General features: G+C 41.2%; 1 protein-coding gene across 1 annotated transcript in view; it reads right to left on the bottom strand.

The window, feature by feature from the left end:
- Positions 1-23,098, bottom strand: part of PAPPA2 (pappalysin 2) — a 326,093-nt gene that overhangs the window by 260,956 nt on the left and 42,039 nt on the right. The window contains exon 3 of the mRNA XM_070768487.1: positions 4,753-5,824. Within this exon, the coding sequence (XP_070624588.1) occupies positions 4,753-5,824 (1,072 nt within the window). The remainder of the gene's footprint in view (positions 1-4,752; positions 5,825-23,098) is intronic.

Raw genomic sequence — 23,098 nt, 5'->3', positions numbered from 1 at the left:
CTCCCCCTAAAAGAAGAAATTCACAAATAAGTATCCTTTTTTAAATCATAATAATAGGGCTATAAAAGTGTGTTTCTTATTGTGAATAAGCACTATGCACTTGAGAAAATCCACCAGCATGAAAGACAGATCAGAATTAAGAGGGGAAAAAAAGGAAAAATAAAAGTTGACTACAGATGAATCAAATATACTGCACCAGGAAAAAAATTCAGAATTCATCTTACTTTTAGCCTCAGAAAATGGCTGCACCCTTAAAAACAGACTAATATAGAAAAATCAGAGTAAAGTCTTAAATATATGATTGCTAAGATTAAAAAAAAATTCAGCAGAAGATTTAGAAGATAAACTCAAGGAAATCTCCAAAAAATAGAACTAAATAACAATGAGATAGAACATATAAGAGAAAAAGGACAGAATAAATTCAGATCATCCTCAGAAGGTTCAGAGGGGAAAAAGAGATCAGAGAATTAAGAAATATCAACCTAATAATTTCAGAAAATTTGCTAGAGATAAGGATGGCATCACTCAGTGGACATGAGATTGAACAAGCCTCGGAGATGGTGAAGGACAGGGAAGCCTGGCATGCTGCAGTCCGTGGGGCCTCAAAGAGTCGGACACGACTGAGTACTGAACAACTGATCAACAACAACGACGACAACAAGAGGCATGTGTCCAAACTGAAAGAATCATTGAATATCAACAAAAGAAGAATGAAAGGCCAACCCTTCCAAAAATTATCATAAAATCCCTAAAGTAACATGGCTAAAAATCCAAAATGATTTTTAATAGGAAAAAAATTCACCTCTAAAACACATAATTATTAGAATAGAAGCTAGAGACAATTAATGAATTTCTTCAAAAATTTAAGAGAAAATATTTCCCAACTCAAATTTTACACCAGGACAAACTATCCGTTTTGGGTAAAGGCAAAATAAAAGCATTTTGAGAAATGCTTTTCTGGAAAAGTTATCTAAAACATCCTTTCTTAGAAAGTTACTTAAGGAGGTTTTCCAGGAAAAAATTAAGCTTTAAATTAAGAGATATTCATGCAATTGAGGACACAGTGACTCCAATCCTCCCAAAAAATCAGTGATGAGAAATTTCAGGATAACAACTGTGCAGCAGAACTAAATATAACTGGTGAAGTCGGAAGAGGAGAGAAAAGTGGAATGAACTGGAAGGGAGAGCTCCAGAGGAGTGTTAAAAAAATTAAAAGACACTTTCTATAGATCTATTTATCTATTCTATAGATATGATAAAGCATTTGAAAATGAAGACATCAAAAAGGAAGGAAGATAGAAGGGAAGGAGGAAATAGAGACTCAAGGGATAGGGTCCATGTGTATGGGGAAGTGGAAGAGCTATGCCAGAAAGAAAGCATAGTAATAGAACAGAACCTTGTTCTGCAACCAAAGAAAAATATTTTATAGTCACAATATTATAAATATATATAACTGAGCCAACTACAAACAGTAAAATTAAAACATTAATTTTAAAATATATTAAAAAATGCAGATGCAATGTGGGAGTAAAGTAAAACTCTCATCGTTATAATAAAAGCAAGTCATAATATTTAAAACTAATGTTTAAACATAATGTTTAAAATGGATGAAAATAAGTTGATCCAGTGGTTCAGACTCTGCACTTTCACTGCCAAAGGCGTCGGTTTGATCCCTGGTCAGGGAACTAATGCAAGCCATGTGCATGTTCCCTGCCAAAATTTTTTTAAAAATAAAATAGATGAATCAAGTAATATAAATATAATGTTTGGATATTACCAAAAAGGCAAGTAAAATAATTAAAGATAGGAGTAAGGCTAGAGAGTAGAGAAGGACGAGGAAGAGTTAGGCAGAGGATTGCCATTCCTTATTTTTTGGTACAGTTGTCTTCAGTACATTTGATATTTTAACCAGGGACATTTATTTGGGCTTCCCTGTGGCTCAGTGGTAAAGAATCTGACTGCCAATGCAGGAGACTCAGGTTTGATCCCTGGGTCAGGAACATCCCCTGGAGAAGGAAATGGCAAGCATTCTAGTATTCTTGCCTAGGAAACCCATGGACAGTGGAACCAGGTGGGCTATAGTCCGTGGGGTCACAAGAGAGTCAGATACAACTTAACAACTAAACAACAACAACCAAAAAAGTATGAATAGTTCCTTTTATTCCGTAAAGCAAGTTTTGCATCTAAGGGTAAGAAAGTTTGAAACACATCTGGGTCCACAGATAGAAAAGGATAAGTTACCATGGCAACTCTGAAGGAGTAAGGTGAATAAGTTATAAACCCCTGGGTACTAGCAGTGGCAGTAAGGATTCAGAGATAAGGGGCCACTCTAAGGAGAAAGATGCGTAGGTACCATGAAAGACATCTCTGTCAGTCAAGGCAGTGTGTTGTTATAATGAGCTAGTAGACAAATGAGAACAAGCCAGATTTGCCTGGAGAGCTCTCTGGAGATCCTGAGTTGGCAAACACTGTTGCTAGTGAGGTTTAGCTTCTGCTTAAGGTTATCAAAATCTAAAAACCAAACCCAAACAGAATCTTTCTTATGCAAATATTTCTGGTAATATGATCAGTTCCCTGGGTATTATTATGTAAACAAAGGCTTCCCATCTGTCAGTTCTAATAATGATAATAACTAATGTTAGTTTAGAACTATTTTTGTACTAGGAAAACTTTAGAGTTACCAAGCACTTTCCTGTACCTTGCTTCCCTGGTGGCTCAGATGGTAAAGAATTTGCCTGCAATGCAGGAGATCCGAGTTCAATGGGTCAGGGAGATCCCCTGGAGAAGGGAATGGCTACCCACTCCAATATTCTTGCCTGGAGAATTCCATGAATGGGCTACAGTTGTAAAGAGTCAGACACGACTGAGTGACTAACACATTTCCTGTACCTTATTTCATTTGCTTCACAAAATAACCCAAAGATATAGGTAACACCAAGTATTACTGCAACCCTTGTTTTACAGACAAGACATCTGGGTTTCCAAAAGTGACTTGTACAATTTACATAGCTGGTTAAGTAACAAGGGCTCTGGAATTCAACTCCGTTCCCTCTTTGCAAATCTTACCGTTTTGACATCACATGTCTGAGATATAGGAGAATCTATTAATTGGTTCTAACCACCCACACACAGGGGCATCAAGAGGACTGCCCACACACAAGACCACGAATTACCACACAAATCGTGTCCAAAAAATTCAAAGGCAGCCATTCAGGTATTGGGTGGAAACTGATATCCAATCCTCCCACCTCCCACCAACATAACACCCTAGCTCAGGTGTGAGGCATTTTATATTTCATACAAAGGTACAAGTTATAAGTAGGGAACCCTTGTCCATATGCACAAATCAACAAGTTTACCACTATCTCTATCCTTTCTTAACTCCCTCTAATAGTCCTCAACCCTGGCATCAACCATCAAGCAGAAATCCTCCTATTGGCTTCTGTCTCACAACAGATGACACATCAGATTCATTTATTCATTAAAATAAACATAAAATAGACAACTATGTTTCAGCTGATGCTCTAGGCACTGGGAATGTAACAAGAACTGATATTCCAGGCCAGGGAAAGACAAATCAACAAGTGCACAAGAAAAACACCAGAGGTGAGAAGTGTTATGGAGATAATTTAAATTAGTTGACATAATAGAGATTGACTAATCAACTTAGATTGGGTGATCAGGAAAGGTCTCGCCAGGAGGTGACATTTAAATAGATTTTGGAATGACAAGAGAAAACTCACCAAGGGAAGATTAAGGAAAAGAAGATTCCAAGGTGAAACAGCTAGTGCAAAGCTCTGGGGCAGGGACAAGCTTAATGTGTGCCATGGAACAGACTAGAGTCTGCGAGGCTGTGTAGTGTGGGTGTGGAGAACCAGGCTGGGGTGGGAGAGAGGCTGGAGAGGTAGACAGGGTTCGTGATCCAGGAGACAGGAGTGGGGCTCGGGTTTCATTCTAAGTGTAGTAGGAAAACATGTAAGGAGGCAAGTGACCGGATCTGATGCACCTTTCCAGTGGGATTGTTCCAAATACTGTGTGGAGAATGAAATTTAATGGAGCAAAAGAGGAAGCCTGCAATTGTGCTTAGATGTGAAACATCTTAGGTTCATAAAGCTGCTGAACTGCTCAGTCCACGTCACAGACTAAGCACACATGGGGCCTCCTCATGAATTTGCACTACTTTGCTGGAAACCAAAGACTGTGAAAAGAATGGAAGTGAAAGTGTTAGTCGATCAGTCATGTCCGACTCTTTGCAATACTATGGACTGTAGCCTGTCCATGCAGTTCTCCAGGCAAGAGTACTGGAGTGGGTTGCCATTTCCTCCTCCAGCGAGTCTTCCCAACCCAGGGATCAAACCTGGGTCTCCTGGCTCCTGTATGAGTGCTGTCTATCAATGTATACCCCCTTTGTTCTCTGCAAAGATGCCCTGGCTTCCTTGGACAGATAAAGTCATTCAGCTTCCCTGTATCTCAAGCACGTGGTGCATGTGCGGCTCACACCACATCCACAGTTGTGTGCTTCAAAGAAACTGAGTTTGTAAGGGTTGTGTTTTCATCTTAGTCATCCGTGTGTCCCTAATTACCCAGCACAGCATCTAGTACTTGATGAAAGCTCACCGATACCTGGTGGAGTAGATAATTGTTCTATTTGGAGGTTGCGTGAACACTCTTTTGTTTCCAGAAGCCAAAAAGATAAAATGACGTCAGGAATGCACCCTCCAAGCAGGATACCCCCTGGCCCCGGTCCCTTACCTCCTGGGTGAGTCAGGGTCAAAGCAGGTCTTGCGCACCTCGGCCACGTCTGGGTCACAGCAGTCGCCCTCGTCAAAGTCGTTCAGCATGTTGTTGCACCCCACATGGCAGCGCCCGTCCTTGCGATTCCAGGGGTAGCACCGGCCCCGCAGGCGGCAGTCACCCCCATCATAGCCCGTGAGTGGGTGCTCGCACTCGGGGTCACAGTGGTCGTTGCCAATTTTGCTGGGCTCACAGTTCAGCAGCACGATGCGGTGGCGCAGGGTGGAGTTTTGGACGCGGTGGACGCTCAGCTGCCAGCTGATGTTGTAGCGGCTGAAGGCGTCATTGAGCACCTCGTGCTGCCGACGGATCTGCTCCTCACTCACCGTGGGGTTCAGACCCTCGTCGTCATAGATGTTCACCAGCCGGTAGCGGATCACCTTCTCTCCCCGGAGGGGCCAGTGCCCATTGTACTGAGAGATCAATTCCACATTGTCACATGCTGTCTGCCCACAGAGCGGGGGCTGCAGAGGGGACAGAATCTCAGGCTCTGACTCAAAGCCCTGGAGAACCTCAAGTCGTGGGTACTTCCCATCTCTAAAGGGGACCCACTGTTCTTCCAGGGGCTCAAAACTGGCGGTCAGTAGCAGGGTGGTCAAATCCTCCACCTCCATTGGCTGCTGAGGACTGTGCTGAAGGTGGCTTTGTGAGCGGGCTGTCGACCAGAAGACCAGGATGCCCAGGTGTCCACGGAAAGAGTGCCCGTCTTCTGAGCTGTCCCCCCCAAGGAGGAGAGAGCGACAAGATGCCATGAAGGGGCTGTTCAGGGGACCAGACTGATCTGGACTACTAGCCACCTGAGTGCCATCCACATACAAGGCCATGCGCTGTCCATCGTAAGTGGCTGCCACGTGGGTCCACTTGCCCGGTTGGTAGCGACTGTGGCCCATCACAGTGGTGGCTTTCTTCACTCGATCGGTGCGAAGAGAGAAGAAGAAGCGAGCATCTCGCCTTCCCACATCCTTCCCTGAGCGGATCCCCAGGGCCCAGCCCTTGTCACTGATAGCGTGGGAGCAGTTATCAAACACACCTGGGAAAGAAGGAAGAGTCGAGGGAGAAATACCAGATGCAAAAGGGATGGAGAAAGGGAGAAGAAAACCCGTATAAATAGCAAGAATGTAGGTTTTTAATGGGAAAAAAAAATTGATACAGAGTCCCCACCTAAGATGCTTGTCCAGTACCCCATATTAGATGTTCTGGCAACAACTTTCCCCAAAGGAATTTAATTTGAGATTCCATCCAATTTAACGCATTCCAGTATTTTTAAATAACCAAAATGGAAGCTGGAAGGGGATTTGTCACAGTGCAAGTGACAAATATCCTCACTACTTTGTCACAAACATTTCTCATGCTGACTTCGCATCCATGCCTTCTTCTCTTTCCACTTCCTTAGAATTCACAAGGGCCATTGTAGTTTTTACAAAATATAGTAATCTACCCCCCAAAAAAGATTTTTTTTCTATTGAATATTGAAATGACGAATCCTGTGGGGAAAATAAGAAGACTGTAACATCCTAGACATGTTATTCCCTCTGATGCCTAAGGGCAAGAACGCCCATCTGAAGTGAACAGGTGTTCCCCTAAGTAAGCAAAGGAGTATTGCCCCATGGTCCTAGACTATAAAAACCTAGTCAAACTATAAGAATAATTGTTCTTATGACCCATAATGCCTACCACAGTGCAGAAGTGGAATCTTTCCAGATGAATGAAGCTCCTTACCACATGCTGCCTTAGCATCATATTCATTGCAGGCCCAGGACTATGAAGTCCCATAAACAAAGCAGAGAATTCCTGTAGATAACTATATCACTAAGAATTTGGCAGCAGGAAGGAGTAGTCATATGTGACAGATGAAAGAGGAAGCCTCAGACAATATGGAGGCCTCGAATGTTCCTGGCAAAGCCATCTGCAGTTATGAGTTCACCACCTCCTCCCAGTACCTCTTCCTGTACATAGGCAGAGTCTATGTAGTTAAACAGTCTTGTAATTTACGTAGAGGTAGTACATTCACACAGGAAATGCTTAGTAAATACTGCTTTAAGAATGAATGGATAATGGAAAAGTTGACTGGCCTTTAGATAGACACAGGAAGCTAACAAGTCATTCTTCCCCAGCCCCCGACACACCCCCCAGGCAAGAATTTTACTTATTCCTCTCAACTTCTACGTAATGCACTCAAATGGTACTATCCTATGGAGAGTCTGAATTTTAAAGCCATGAGTCCCCCCATTCTAATCGCAGGCAAGTATCAAAAGTAGCTATGCTTTCATAAAAGGATAGATTATCTTCTCTTCTGTCTCTGCTGCTGCTGCTGCTAAGTCACTTCAGTCATGTCCGACTCTGTGTGACCCCATAGATGGCAGCCCACCAGGCCCTGCCGTCCCTGGGATTCTCCAGGCAAGAACACTGGAGTGGGTTGCCATTTCCTCCTCCAATGCATGAAAGTGAAAAGTTAAAGTGAAGTCGCTGAGGAGGGAGGAGCCAAGATGGCGGAGGAGTAGGACGGGGAGAACACTTTCTCCCCCACAAATTCATCAAAAGAGCATTTAAACGTCGAGTAAATTCCACAAAACAACTTCTGAATGCCGGCAGAGGACATCAGGCACCCAGAAAAGCAACCCAACTCTTCGAAAGGAGGTAGGAAAAAATATTAAAAACAAAAAAAAAAGAGACAAAAGAGGGAGGGACGGAGTTCCGTCCCGGGAAGGGAATCTTAAAAAGAGAGAAGTTTCCAAACATCAGGAAACCTTCTCACTGCCGAATCTGTGCCGAGCTTTGGAAGCACAGAGGGCAACATAACAGGGAGAAGAAATAAATAAACAATTTAAAACTCACAGATTGCGAGCCCTACAGTAACTCCCCCAGCAGAGAAGCAGCGCAGATGCCTGCATCCGCCATTAGCAAGCCGGGGCTGGGCAGGGAGGCGCGGCGTGGGCTGCATCGCTGAGAGTAAGAATCTGGCCTGAATACCCTGAGCGCTATCTGAGCGAAATAATTTGGGCTAGCAAACCAGACTGTGGGATACCTACCACACGAAAAGCCAGCCCTAACCTAAGACCGCCAGGCCCGCGCACGAAACAAAGGACTGAACAGAGATAGCCGGCTGCAGACCTTCCCCCTCCGGTGACAGGCAGCCAGAGCCGGAAGGGGGCAATCGCAGCCCCAGAGAGACATTATCTATAAAATTGTAAGCAGGCTTCTTTGCTAACTAGAACTTCTTGGGGGTCTGGACGGTCAACATCTGCCTGAGAAGGTGCGCCGGTTTTACATCCAGATAACCGAGTGGCGGGGAGGCGATAAGTCGCAGCATTGGCGCTCGCCTGGGAAGAGCAAATTGGCGCTCGGACCTGGGAAGAGCACAAAACGCAGGCCCAACTGAGTCTGTGCCTCTGAGGACTACCCGAGTGCCTGAACCTGAGCGGCTTGGACCTGGGAGGTGCATGCAGCCCAGGGCCAGCCTCGGATTGTTCCCGGCGGAACAACCTAGAGTCCGAGCAGTGTGGACAGGGAGGCTACACGCGCCGTGAGCGGGGGCAGACCCAGGGTGGCTGAGGCACTGCGAGCCCACGCCAGTGTTATTTGTTTGCAGCATCCCTCCCTTCCTCCCCACAGCGCGACTGAACAAGTAAGCCTAAAAAAAAAAAAAAAAAAAAAAAGTGTCCTCCACCGTGCCCTTTGAGTCAGGGCGGAAACCAGATACTGAAGAGACTAGCAAACAGAAGAAGATATAACAGAGGGAAACGCCTTGGAAGCTACAGGCAATAGATCAAAACCCTGTGGTTACTACGGACTACATAGGAAGGGGCCTATAGATCTTGAGAAATATAAATCTGACCAAGGAACTAGCCAAAAATGAACTGAACCCACAACACCCACAAAAAAAAAAAAACAAAAAAGTCCTAGATATATTTTTATTATTTTTACGATCATTCTTTTTTTTTTTAATTAAAAAAAAAAAAATTTAAGTCCTCTATTGTTCCTTTAATTTTCACTTTTATAACCTATTACTTTGCAAAAAAAAAAAAAAGACCCTATTTTTTTCTTCTTCAGCAAACTTCATATATATATATTTTATAATTTTTTGACCTTGGTTTTTTTTTTTTTTTGGTCTTTGTTTTTTTCTTCTTTTCTTTAACATTGTATTTTTGAAATTCCAAACTCTACTCTAGATTTTTAATTTTCGCTTTTTGGTATATGTTATCAATTTTGTACCTATAGTTTTTTTTTATATAATTTCTGTGACTTTTTTTTTTTTTTCTTTTTTCTTCTTCTCTGTTTCTTTCTCTTCTTCTTTTATATAACATTGTATATCTGAAATTCCAAACTTTACTCTAGATTTTTAATTTATGCTTTTTGGTATTTGATATCAATTTTGTACCTGTATTTTCTTTATAACTTTTGTGACATTGTTCGTATTTGTTTGTTTGTTTTCTCTCTTTATTTTTCTTCTTCTTCTTCTTTTTTTTTTTTTTTTTTTAAACATTGTATTTTTGAAATTCCAAACTCTACTCTAGATTTTTAATTTTCGCTTTCTGGTATTAGTTATCAATTTTGTACCTGTACTTTCTTTATAATTTTCACGACCTTGTTTGTTTTTGTTTGTTCGTTCTTTCTCTCTTTCTTTTCCTTCTTCTTTTCTTTAACGTCGTATTTTTGAAATTCCAAACTCTACTCTAGATTTTTAATTTTTGCTTTTATGTATTTGTTACCAATTTTTTACCTTTAAGGACCCAATCTTCAGGACCCATTTTTCACTAGGGAGTGAGATTACTGGCTTGACTGCTCTCTCTCCCTTTGGACCCTCCTTTTTCTCCACCAGGTCGCCTGTGTCTCCTCCCTAACCCCTCTCTACTCTACCCAACTCTGTGAATTTCTGTGTGTTCCAGACGGTGGAGAACACTTAGGGAACTGATTACTGGCTGGATCTGTCTCCCTCCTTTTCATTCCCCCCTTTTATCCTTCTGGCCACCTCAGTTACCTTCCTCCTTCTCTTCTCTGTATAACCCCGTGAACATCTCTGAGTGGTCCAGTTGTGGAGTGCACATAAGGAAGTGACTACTGGCTAGCCCACTCTCTCCACTATTGATTCACCTCATCTCATTTGGGTCACCTCTAACTCCCTCCTCCCTCTTCTCTTCTCCATGTAACCCTGTGAACCTCTCTGAGTGACCCTCACTGTAGAGAAACTTATCATCTTTAATGTAGATGTTTTATCAATGGTGTTATATAGAAGGAGAAGTTTTGAAACTACTGTAAAAATAAGACCGATAATCGGAAGCAGGAGACTTAAGTCCAAACCCTGACTCCAGGGAACTCCTGACTCCAAGGAACATTCATTGACAGGAGCTCATCAAATGCCTCCATACCGACACTGAAACCAAGCACCACACAAGGGCCAATAAGTTCCAGGGCAAGACATACCAAGCAAATTCTCCAGCAACAAAGGAACACAGCCCTGAGCTTCAAGATACAGGCTGCCCAAAGTCACCCCAAAACTATAGACATCTCATAACTCATTACTGGACATTTCATTGCACTCCAGAAAGAAGAAATACAGCTCCACCCACCAGAACACCGACACAAGCTTCCCTAACCAGGAAACCTTGACAAGCCACCTGTACAAACCCACACACAGTGAGGAAAAGCCACAATAAAGAGAACTCCACAGACTACCAGAATACAGAAAGGACACCCCAAACTCAGCAATTTAAACAAGATGAAGAGACAGAGGAATACTCAGCAGATAAAGGAACAGGATAAATGCCCACCAAACCAAACAAAAGAGGAAGAGATAGGGAATCTACCTGATAAAGAATTCCGAATAATGATAGTGAAATTGATCCAAAATCTTGAAACTAAAATGGAATCACAGATAAATAGCCTGGAGACAAGGATTGAGAAGATGCAAGAAAGGTTTAACAAGGACCTAGAAGAAATAAAAAAGAGTCAATATATAATGAATAATGCAATAAGTGAAATTAAAAACACTCTGGAGGCAACAAATAGTAGAATAACAGAGGCAGAAGACAGGATTAGTGAATTAGAAGATAGAATGGTAGAAATAAATGAATCAGAGAGGATAAAAGAACAACGAATTAAAAGAAATGAGGACAATCTCAGAGACCTCCAGGACAATATTAAACGCTACAACATTCGAATCATAGGGATTCCAGAAGAAGAAGACAAAAAGAAAGACCATGAGAAAATACTTGAGGAGATAATAGTGGAAAACTTCCCTAAAATGGGGAAGGAAATAATCACCCAAGTCCAAGAAACCCAGAGAGTACCAAACAGGATAAACCCAAGGAGAAACACCCCAAGACACATATTAATCAAATTAACAAAGATCAAACACAAAGAACTAATATTAAAAGCAGCAAGGGAAAAACAACAAATAACACACAAGGGAATTCCCATAAGGATAACAGCTGATCTTTCAATAGAAACTCTTCAAGCCAGGAGGGAATGGCAAGACATACTTAAAATGATGAAAGAAAATAACCTACAGCCCAGATTATTGTACCCAGCAAGGATCTCATTCAAGTATGAAGGAGAAATCAAAAGCTTTTCAGACAAGCAAAAGCTGAGAGAATTCTGCACCACCAAACCGGCTCTCCAACAAATACTAAAGGATATTCTCTAGACAGGAAACACAAAAACGGTGTATAAACTCGAACCCAAAACAATAAAGTAAATGGCAACGGGAACATACTTATCAGTAATTACCTTAAATGTAAATGGGTTGAATGCCCCAACCAAAAGACAAAGACTGGCTGAATGGATACAAAAACAAGACCCCTACATATGTTGTCTACAAGAGACCCACCTCAAAACAGGGGACACATACAGACTGAAAGTGAAGGGCTGGAAAAAGATTTTCCATGCAAATAGGGACCAAAAGAAAGCAGGAGTAGCAATACTCATATCAGATAAAATAGACTTTAAAACAAAGGCTGTGAAAAGAGACAAAGAAGGTCACTACATAATGATCAAAGGATCAATCCAAGAAGAAGATATAACAATTATAAATATATATGCACCCAACACGGGAGCACCACAGTACGTAAGACAAATGCTAACAAGTATGAAAGGAGAAATTAACAATAACACAATAATAGTGGGAGACTTTAATACCCCACTTACACCTATGGATAGATCAACTAAACAGAAAATTAACAAGGAAACACAAACTTTAAACGATACAATAGACCAGTTAGACCTAATTGATATCTATAGGTCATTTCATCCCAAAACAATGAATTTCACCTTTTTCTCAAGCGCACATGGAACCTTCTCCAGGATAGATCACATGCTGGGCCATAAAGCTAGCCTTGGTAAATTCAAAAAAATAGAAATCATTCCAAGCATTTTTTCTGACCACAATGCAGTAAGATTAGATCTCAATTACAGGAGAAAAACTATTAAAAATTCCAACATATGGAGGCTGAACAACACGCTGCTGAATAACCAACAAATCACAGAAGAAATCAAAAAAGAAATCAAAATTTGCATAGAAACGAATGAAAATGAAAACACAACAACCCAAAACCTGTGGGACACGGTAAAAGCAGTCCTAAGGGGAAAGTTCATAGCAATACAGGCACACCTCAAGAAACAAGAAAAAAGTCAAATAAATAACCTAACTCTACACCTAAAGCAACTAGAAAAGGAAGAAATGAAGAACCCCAGGGTTAGTAGAAGGAAAGAAATCTTAAAAATTAGAGCAGAAATAAATGCAAAAGAAACAAAAGAGACCATAGCAAAAATCAACAAAACCAAAAGCTGGTTCTTTGAAAGGATAAATAAAATTGACAAACCATTAGCCAGACTCATCAAGAAACAAAGGGAGAAAAATCAAATCAACAAAATTAGAAACGAAAATGGAGAGATCACAACAGACAACACAGAAATACAAAGGATCATAAGAGACTACTATCAACAATTATATGCCAATAAAATGGACAACGTGGAAGAAATGGACAAATTCTTAGAAAAGTACAACTTTCCAAAACTGGACCAGGAAGAAATAGAAAATCTTAACAGACCCATCACAAGCACGGAAATTGAAACTGTAATCAAAAATCTTCCAGCAAACAAAAGCCCCGGTCCAGACGGCTTCACAGCTGAATTCTACCAAAAATTTAGAGAAGAGCTGACACCTATCCTGCTCAAACTCTTCCAGAAAATTGCAGAGGAAGGTAAACTTCCAAACTCATTCTATGAGGCCACCATCACCCTAATACCAAAACCTGACAAAGATCCCACAAAAAAAGAAAACTACAGGCCAATATCACTGATGAACATAGATGCAAAAATCCTTAACAAAATTCTAGCAATCAGAATCCAACAACACATTAAAAAGATCATACACCATGATCAAGTGGGCTTTATCCCAGGGATGCAAGGATTCTTCAATATCCGCAAATCAATCAATGTAATACACCACATTAACAAATTGAAAAATAAAAACCATATGATTATCTCAATAGATGCAGAGAAAGCCTTTGACAAAATTCAACATCCATTTATGATAAAAACTCTCCAGAAAGCAGGAATAGAAGGAACATACCTCAACATAATAAAAGCTATATATGACAAACCCACAGCAAACATTATCCTCAATGGTGAAAAATTGAAAGCATTTCCTCTAAAGTCAGGAACAAGACAAGGGTGCCCACTTTCACCATTACTATTCAACATAGTTTTGGAAGTTTTGGCCACAGCAATCAGAGCAGAAAAAGAAATAAAAGGAATCCAAATTGGAAAAGAAGAAGTAAAACTCTCACTATTTGCAGATGACATGATCCTCTACATAGAAAACCCTAAAGAATCCACCAGAAAATTACTAGAAATAATCAATGACTACAGTAAAGTTGCAGGATATAAAATCAACACACAGAAATCCCTTGCATTCCTATACACTAATAATGAGAAAACAGAAAGAGAAATTAAGGAAACAATTCCATTCACCATTGCAACGGAAAGAATAAAATACTTAGGAATATATCTACCTAAAGAAACTAAAGACCTATATATAGAAAACTATAAAACACTGGTGAAAGAAATCAAAGAGGACACTAATAGATGGAGAAATATACCATGTTCATGGATTGGAAGAATCAATATAGTGAAAATGAGTATACTACCCAAAGCAATTTATAGATTCAACGCAATCCCTATCAAGCTACCAACAGTATTCTTCACAGAGCTAGAACAAATAATTTCACAATTTGTATGGAAATACAAAAAACCTCGAATAGCCAAAGCGATCTTGAGAAAGAAGAATGGAACTGGAGGAATCAACCTACCTGACTTCAGGCTCTACTACAAAGCCACAGTTATCAAGACAGTATGGTACTGGCACAAAGACAGAAATATTGATCAATGGAATAAAATAGAAAGCCCAGAGATAAATCCACGCACATATGGACACCTTATCTTCGACAAAGGAGACAAGAATATACAATGGATTAAAGACAATCTCTTTAACAAGTGGTGCTGGGAAATCTGGTCAACCACTTGTAAAAGAATGAAACTGGACCACTTTCTAACACCATACACAAAAATAAACTCAAAATGGATTAAAGATCTAAACGTAAGACCAGAAACTATAAAACTCCTAGAGGAGAACATAGGCAAAACACTCTCCGACATACATCACAGCAGGATCCTCTATGACCCACCTCCCAGAATATTGGAAATAAAAGCAAAAATAAACAAATGGGACCTAATTAACCTAAAAAGCTTCTGCACATCAAAGGAAACTATTAGCAAGGTGAAAAGACAGCCTTCAGAATGGGAGAAAATAATAGCAAATGAAGCAACGGACAAACAACTAATCTCAAAAATATACAAGCAACTCCTACAGCTCAACTCCAGAAAAATAAACGACCCAATCAAAAAATGGGCCAAAGAACTAAATAGACATTTCTCCAAAAAAGACATACAGATGGCTAACAAACACATGAAAAGATGCTCAACATCACTCATTATCAGAGAAATGCAAATCAAAACCACTATGAGGTACCATTTCACACCAGTCAGAATGGCTGCGATCCAAAAGTCTACAAATAATAAATGCTGGAGAGGGTGTGGAGAAAAGGGAACCCTTTTACACTGTTGGTGGGAATGCAAACTAGTACAGCCACTATGGAGAACAGTGTGGAGATTCCTTAAAAAACTGGAAATAGAACTGCCTTATGATCCAGCAACCCCACTGCTGGGCATACACACTGAGGAAACCAGAAGGGAAAGAGACACGTGTACCCCAATGTTCAACGCAGCACTGTTTATAATAGCCAGGACATGGAAGCAACCTAGATGTCCATCAGCAGATGAATGGATAAGAAAGCTGTGGTACATATACACAATGGAGTATTACTCAGCCATTAAAAAGAATACATTTGAATCAGTTCTAATGAGGTGGATGAAACTGGAGCCTATTATACAGAGTGAAGTAAGCCAGAAGGAAAAACATAAATACAGTATACTAACGCATATATATGGAATTTAGAAAGATGGTAACAATAACCCGGTGTACGAGACAGCAAAAGAGACACTGATGTATAGAACAGTCTTATGGACTCTGTGGGAGAGGGAGAGGGTGGGAAGATTTGGGAGAATGGCAATGAAACATGTAAAATATCATGTAGGAAACGAGTTGCCAGTCCAGGTTCGATGCATGATGCTGGATGCTGGGGGCTGGTGCACTGGGACGGCCCAGAGGGATGGTATGGGGAGGGAGGAGGGAGGAGGGTTCGGGATGGGGAGCACATGTATACCTGTGGCGGATTCATTTTGATATTTGGCAAAACTAATACAATTATGTAAAGTTTAAAAAATAAAATAAAATTAGAGAAAAAAAAAAAAAAAATAAAGTGAAGTCGCTCAGTCGTGTCTGACTCTTAGTGACCCCATGGACTGCAGCCTACCAGGCTCCTTCATCCATGGGATTTTCCAGGCAAGAGTACTGGAGTGGGGTGCCATTGCCTTCTCCCCTTCTGTCTCTAGTATAAATCAATAACTTGTGTTTTAAAAAAATAAATGTTCTTTTTAACAAAGGCAACTCCTCCCCAATCTAGTAATTCTACCAATTATACTTGCAAGTGAACACTAGGAGTAATAAAACGGTGATATTCTGGTTTTGTATTGAGAAAGTCAATTCCTAGGCAGGTTGATAAGAAGTCTAGAGGTCCCTGAGGAGAGAGAGGTCTGGGGTTCTTGAGGAGGAGGAAAAGACAAACTTTTTTTTTTTCCTCTACATTCATTTGTCTTAGTCACATAATTTTTTTTTTTTTTAAGCCTGAAACTGATGATTACACAACAAAAAACTCAGTTTAAACTCTGTACTGCTGCTGAGGCTGCTAAGTCGCTTCAATCATGTCTGACTCTGTGCGACCCCATAGACGGCAGCCCACCAGGCTCCCTCGTCCCTGGGATTCTCCAGGCAAGAACACTGGAGTGGGTAGCTATTTCCTTCTCCAATGTATGAAAGTGAAAAGTGAAAGTGAAGTCGCTCAGTCGTGTCCGACTCTAGCGACCCCATGGACTGCAGCCCACCAGGGTCCTCCGTCCATGGGATTTTCCAGGCAAAAGTACTGGAGTGGGGTGCCATTGCCTTCTCCTGTACTGCTGCTGCTAAGTCACTTTAGTCGTGTCCGACTCTTTGCAACCCCATGAATCGCAGCATGCCAGGCCTCCCTGTCCATCACCAACTCCCGAAGTTCACTCAAATTCCCATTCCTATTTGGAACCAGTCTATTGTTTCATGTCCAGTTCTAATTATTGCTTCCTGACCTTCTTGAGAAACCTGATATCTTAGAATGTATATTATGGGAGTGGGTTTGGTAGGATCTTTCTATTACTAAGTTCTAAGCCTGTTATCCTAAAATGTAAATTGTGGGAGTGGGTCTGGTAAAATTTTCACAAACTTGAGACATTCTTTTGATTTACTGTAATAATTAATTAAAAAGTATATAACTCCATAGCTAACTCTAGTGAGGGGGGTATTCTCTGTCCCTCTTCTGATGTCTGTGTCAGAAGATTTCTCTGTCCCTTTTATGTCCCCGTGCCAGGCTGCGACAGCACAGGAGCGGCCAAGAGGAGCTACCCCACGTCCGAGGTCAGGGGCAGTGGCCAAGAGGAGCAACCCCACCTCCAAGGAGCAGTGGCTGCAAGCAGGAGAGCCAAGAGGAGCTACTCCATGTTCAAGGTCAGGAGGGGCAACTTGTCCAAGATAAGGAGCAGCATCTGTGCTTTGCTGGAGCAGCCGTGAAGAAGCACCCCAGGTCCAAGGTAAGAGAAACCCAAGTAAGATAGTAGTTATTGTGCGAGGGCATCAGAGGGCAGACACACTGAAACCATACTCACAGAAAACTAGCCAATCTGATCACATGGACCACAGCCTTGTCTAACTCAATGAAACTAGCCATGCTGTGGGGCCACCCAAAATGGAAGGGTCATGGTGGAGAGGTCTGACAGAATGTGGTCCACTGGAGAAGGGAATGGCAAACCACTTCAGTATTCTTGCCTTGAGAACCCCATGAACAGTATGAAAGGGCAAAATGATAGGATACTGAAAGAGGAACTCCTCAGGTCGGTAAGTGCCCAATATGCTACTGGAGATCAGTGGAGAAATAGCTCCAGAAAGAATGAAGGGATGGAGCCAAAGCAAAAACAATACCAAGTTGTGGATGTGACTGGTGATAGAAGCAAGGTCCGATGCTGTAAAGAGCAATATTGCATAGGAACCTGGAACGTTAGGTCCATGAATCAAGGCAAATTGGAAGTGGTCAAACAGGAAATGGCAAGAGTGAATGTTGACATTCTAGGAATCAGCGAACTAAGATGGACTGGAATAGGTGAATTAACTCATATGACCATTATATCTACTACTGTGGGCAGAAATTCCTTAGAAGAAATGGAGTAGCCATCATGGTCAACAAGAGAGTCTGAAATGCAGTACTTGGATGCAATCTCAAAAACGACAGAATGATTTCTGTTCATTTCCAAGGCAAACCATTCAACATCACAGTGACCCAAGCCTATTCCCCAACCAGAAATGCTGAAGAAGCTGAAATTGAATGGTTCTATGAAGACCTACAAGACCTTTTAGAACTAAAACCCAAAAAAGATGTCCTTTTCATTATAGGGGACTAGAATGCAAAAGTAGGAAATCAGGAAACACCTGGAGTAACAGGCAAATTTGGCCTTGGAGTACGGAATGAAACAGGGCAAAGGCTAATAGAGTTTTGCCAAGAGAACACACTGTTCATAGCAAACACCCTCTTCCAACAACACAAGAGAAGACTCTACACGTGGACATCACCAGATAGTGAACACCTAAATCAGATTGATTATATTCTTTGCAGCCAAACATGGAGAAGCTCTATACAGTCAGCAAAAAAAAAAGACTGGGAGCTGACTGTGGCTCAGATCATGAACTCCTTATTGCCAAATTCAGACTTAAATTGAAGAAAGTAGGGAAAACCACTAGACCATTCAGGTATGACCTAAATCAAATCTCTTATGATTATACAGTGGAAGTGAGAAATAGATTTAAGGGACTAGATCTGATAGATAGAGTGCCTGATGAACTATGGAATGAGGTTCATGACATTGTACAGGAGACAGGGATCAAGACCATCCCCATGGAAAAGAAATGCAAAAAAGTAAAATGGTTGTCTGGGGAGGCCTTACAAATAGCTGTGAAAAGAAGAGAAGTGGAAAGCAAAGGAGAAAAGGGAAGATATAAGCAACTGAATGCAGAGTTCCAAAGAATAGCAAGGAGAGATAAGAAAGCCTTCCTCAGCGATCAATGCAAACAGAGAGGAAAACGATATAACAGGAAAGACTAGAGATCTCTTCAAGAAAATTAGAGATACCAAGGGAATATTTCATGCAAAGATGGGCTCAATATAGGACAGAAGTGGTATGGACCTAATGGAAGCAGAAGATATTAAGAAGAGGTGGCAAGAATACACAAAAGAACTGTACAAAAAAATATCTTCATGACTCAGATAATCACGATGGTGTGATCACTCACCTAGAGCCAGACATCCTAGAATGTGAAATTAAGTCGGTCTTAGAAAGCATCACTATGAACAAAGCTAGTGGAGGTGATGGAATTCCAGTGGAGCTACTTAAAATCCTGGAAGATGATGCTGTGAAAGTGCTGCACTCAATATGCCAGCACATTTGGAAAACTCAGCAGTGGCCACAGGACTGGAAAAGGTCAGTTTTCATTCCAGTTCCAAAGAAAGGCAATGCCAAAGAATGCTCAAACTGCCACACAATTGCACTCATCTCACATGCTAGTAAAGTAATGCTCAAAATTCTCCAAGCCAGGCTTCAGCAATATGTGAACCATGAACTTCCTGATGTTCAAGCTGGTTTTAGAAAAGGCAGAGGAACCAGAGATCAAATTGCCAACATCCACTGGATCATGGAAAAAGCAAGAGAGTTCCAGAAGAACATCTATTTCTGCTTTATTGACTATGCCAAAGCCTTTGACTGTGTGGATCACAATAAACTGTGGAAAATTCTGAAAGAGATGGGAATACCAGACCACCTGACATGCGTCTTGAGAAATCTATATGCAGGTCAGGAAGCAACAGTTAGAACTGGACATGGAACAAAAGACTGGTTCCAAATAGGAAAAGGAGTATGTCAAGGCTGGGTATTGTTACCCTGCTTATTTAATTTATACGCAGAGTACATCATGAGAAACGCTGGGCTGGAAGAAGCACAAGCTGGAATCAAGATTGCCAGGAGAAATATCAATAACCTCAGATATGCAGATGACACCACCCTTATGGCAGAAAGTGAAGAGGAACTAAAAAGCCTCTTGATGAAAGTGAAAGAGGAGAGTGAAAAAGTTGGCTTAAAGCTCAATATTCAGAAAACAAAGATCATGGTATCCGGTCCCATCACTTCATGGGAAATAGATGGGGAAACGGTGGCAACAGTGGCTAACTTTATTTTTCTGGGCTCTAAAATCACTGCAGATGGTGATTGCAGCCATGGAATTAAAAGACGTTTACTCCTTGGGAGGAAAGTTATGACCATCCTAGATAGCATATTGAAAAGCAGAGACATTACTTTGCCAACAAAGGTCTGTCTAGTCAAGGCAATGGTTTTTCCTGTGGTCATGTATGGATGTGAGAGTTGGACTGTGAAGAAAGCTGAGCACCAAAGAATTGATGCTTTTGAACTGTGGTGTTGGAGAAGACTCTTGAGAGGCCCTTGGACTGCAAGGAGATCCAACCAGTCCATTCTGAAGGAAATCAGCCCTGGGTGTTCTTCGGAAGGAGTGATGTTAAAGCTGAAACTCCAATACATTGGCCACCTGATGTGAAGAGTTGACTCATTGGAAAAGACTCTGATGCTAGGAGGGATTGGGGGCAGGAGGAGAAGGGGATGACAGAGGATGAGATGGCTGGATGGCATCACCAACTCAATGGACGTGAGTTTGAGTGAACTCGAGGAGTTGGTGATGGACAGGGAGGCCTGGCGTGCTGCAATTCATGAGGTTGCAGAGTCAGACACAACTGAGCGACTGAACTGAACTGAAGCGTGTCACTTGCCAAAATCTTATAATTGCAATTCTGAACATTTTAACTTATTATCCTTAGAACCTATATTCTAGTAGCAACAATTTAATTGTTTCTACTTAGTTAATCTCATTGTTTAGTCTCTGAGTTGTATATGACTCTTTTGCAACCCCGTAGGACATACTCCCACCAGGCTTCTCTGTCCACAGGATTTCCCAGGCAATAATCCTGGACTGGGTTGCCATTTCCTTCTCCAGAGGATCTTCCTGACCCAGAGATTGAACAACATCTCCTGCATTGGCAGGCAGATTCTTTACCACTCTGCCACCTGGGAAATCTATTTAACGCAAGATCAGATCAAACCAGTCACTCAATCGTGTCCGACTCTTTGTGACCCCATGAATCGCAGCGCCAGGCCTCCCTGTCCATCACCAACTCCCAGAGTTGACTCAGACTCACGTCCATCGAGTCAGTGATGCCGTCCAGCCATCTCATCCTCATTTAACCCAAAGGAAGCTATTAAAATTATTATAATTATAGTGTGTCTAAGATTTTATCTCTAACTTCTTGACACACTACACAGAAGATGGAATTTTCTTATTAGTTCTGATTAATCTAAATTTTAGTAACTCTATTATTAATATAAAGGATTTATTGGCCAAGGGTATTAAAATAGTTCTAGTTGGGAGTTGTAGGAAGTATATAGAGGTATTACTTTTTAAATGATTATGAAAGTAATGATTCTTTACTTTCATTTAATAAGATGTCCAAGCAGTATATGTGAAACCTCACTAGGTACCTGGACAACTGCATTTTACTTGCTATATTACCACTTTTCATATTTCATCTATAGGAAGAGGGTAAATAATTGGTGAAGCATTGCCTTGCACTCATTCCAGGAAAAAAAGAAGCATACTTAACAAATAGCATTTTCTAATCCAATTACTGTGAACTGAACATGTGTATTCCCCACCACCTCCCAAATTCATTTACAGGAACCCTACTGTCTCATGTAATGATATTTGGAGACAGAGCCTTTTGGGAGGTTATTAGGTCATAAGGGTGGTGCCCTCATGATGGGATTAGTGTCCTTTTAAGAAGGACAGAGCTAGCTCCTCTCTCTGCTCTCCACTATCTGAGGATACAAGAAGACAAACATCTGCCAACCAAGAAGAGGATTCTCACTGGATACCAGATCTGCTAGTGCCTTCATATTAGATTTCCTTGCCTCCAGAACAGTGAGAGATTAATTTCTTTTGTTTAAGACACCCATTCACCTAGAGGGTAGGATGGGAGGAAGAAGGGAGGCTTGAAAGGGAGGGGGTATATATATAATTATGACTGATTCACCTTGCTGTTTGGCAGGAACCAAGACAACATTGTAAAGCATGTGCATGCATGCTAAATTGCTTCAGTCGAGTCCGACTCTGTGCGACCCTATGGACTGTAGGCTGCCAGGCTCCTCTGTCCATGGGGAATCTCCAAGCAAGAATGCTGGAGTAGGTAGCCATTTCCTCCTCCAGGGGATCTTTCTGACCCAGGGATTGAACCTCTGTCCCTTACGTCTCCTGCACTGGCAGGCAGGTTCTTTACTACTAACGCCACCTGGGAAGCCCTTGTAAAGCAATTATCCTCTGATTTAAAAAAAAAAAGAAGACACCCAGTTATGGTATTTTTGTTATAGCAGCCTAAACGAAGACATCACTATCCTCAACACTAGCTGTGGATCAGAATCACATGTGGTACTTTCACAAATACAGATTCTTGTGAAACCATGTTGAGATCTGCTGATATTCTATATTTACAAAACAAGTCAAGCTTTTCCCTGCAGCTCAGTAGGTGGAAATGCAGAAGACAGAAGCTGGGGGTCTTAGAATTTCCACCAGTGGAAAAGCATTAGAAAATTTGTTATTAATAAGTTAAGTCAGACAGGAAAGTGGAAATAGCATCTGAGATTCTTTTAAACCATTTATTTAAGGACTAATATCAGATCAAGTATTTTAGGTTTGTCTGAGGTCTCTACATAACCATAGTGCATTCTTGCTCATTAACTCTGGAAACTAGTGGAATGAAAGGCAGTTAAAACAAACAGGTGTCTGTTATGAAGTTTACTGATATAATGCTGTTAGAGAAGATGGTTAATTGGTTGTCTAGGACTGGTAATTAATTAGAGTTTTTATTATCTATAATTCAACTCATATTTAAGACTGCTGAAATGGAAATAAATGCCCCCTGTTCTCACTAAAAAATCTATTATTCCCAGAGAAGAAACTGTGGCCCTGAAGAACAGTATGCTGACATCTCTCTGAGAATCACTGCCAGCCACACCAATCTCTTTCATGAGATCACGAGTGTGTCCTTCTGGGGATTTTCAAAATTTCCAAGGACAAAGTAGATAAATGCTTCTAGCCCCTGCATTTTCTATATTCTCATAGTCTGTAGGGGTGAAAATCTGTTCCTCCAATCTGTGTGATATTGAATGGAAAAATATCTGGTTCACTTCTACCTTGAGACTGAGTAAGCCAGACTACAGTTAGACCAGAATTGCAGTCTGTGCTCAGAAAAACACAGATTTACCCCAACGGTGAACCTCTGACCTGGAAGTGCTCTGCTTCACCCCCTGTAGCTGGTGGGAAGAGGATCCTGCTTTGTCGCTTGGGGCGGTCACCCCACGAAGCCTCAAAGGATTTGCATTTCCTCTCACTATCTTACTCCTTCTGGAAAAAGAAATTCCACTTGGAATTAGTCCTTTA

The sequence above is a fragment of the Bos indicus genome, chromosome 16 (genome assembly GCF_029378745.1).
Source record: "Bos indicus isolate NIAB-ARS_2022 breed Sahiwal x Tharparkar chromosome 16, NIAB-ARS_B.indTharparkar_mat_pri_1.0, whole genome shotgun sequence".
Taxonomy (NCBI): Eukaryota; Metazoa; Chordata; class Mammalia; order Artiodactyla; family Bovidae; genus Bos; species Bos indicus.
The sequence above is the reverse complement of the archived record's forward strand: the minus strand, read 5'-3'. Positions and strand labels throughout refer to the sequence as shown.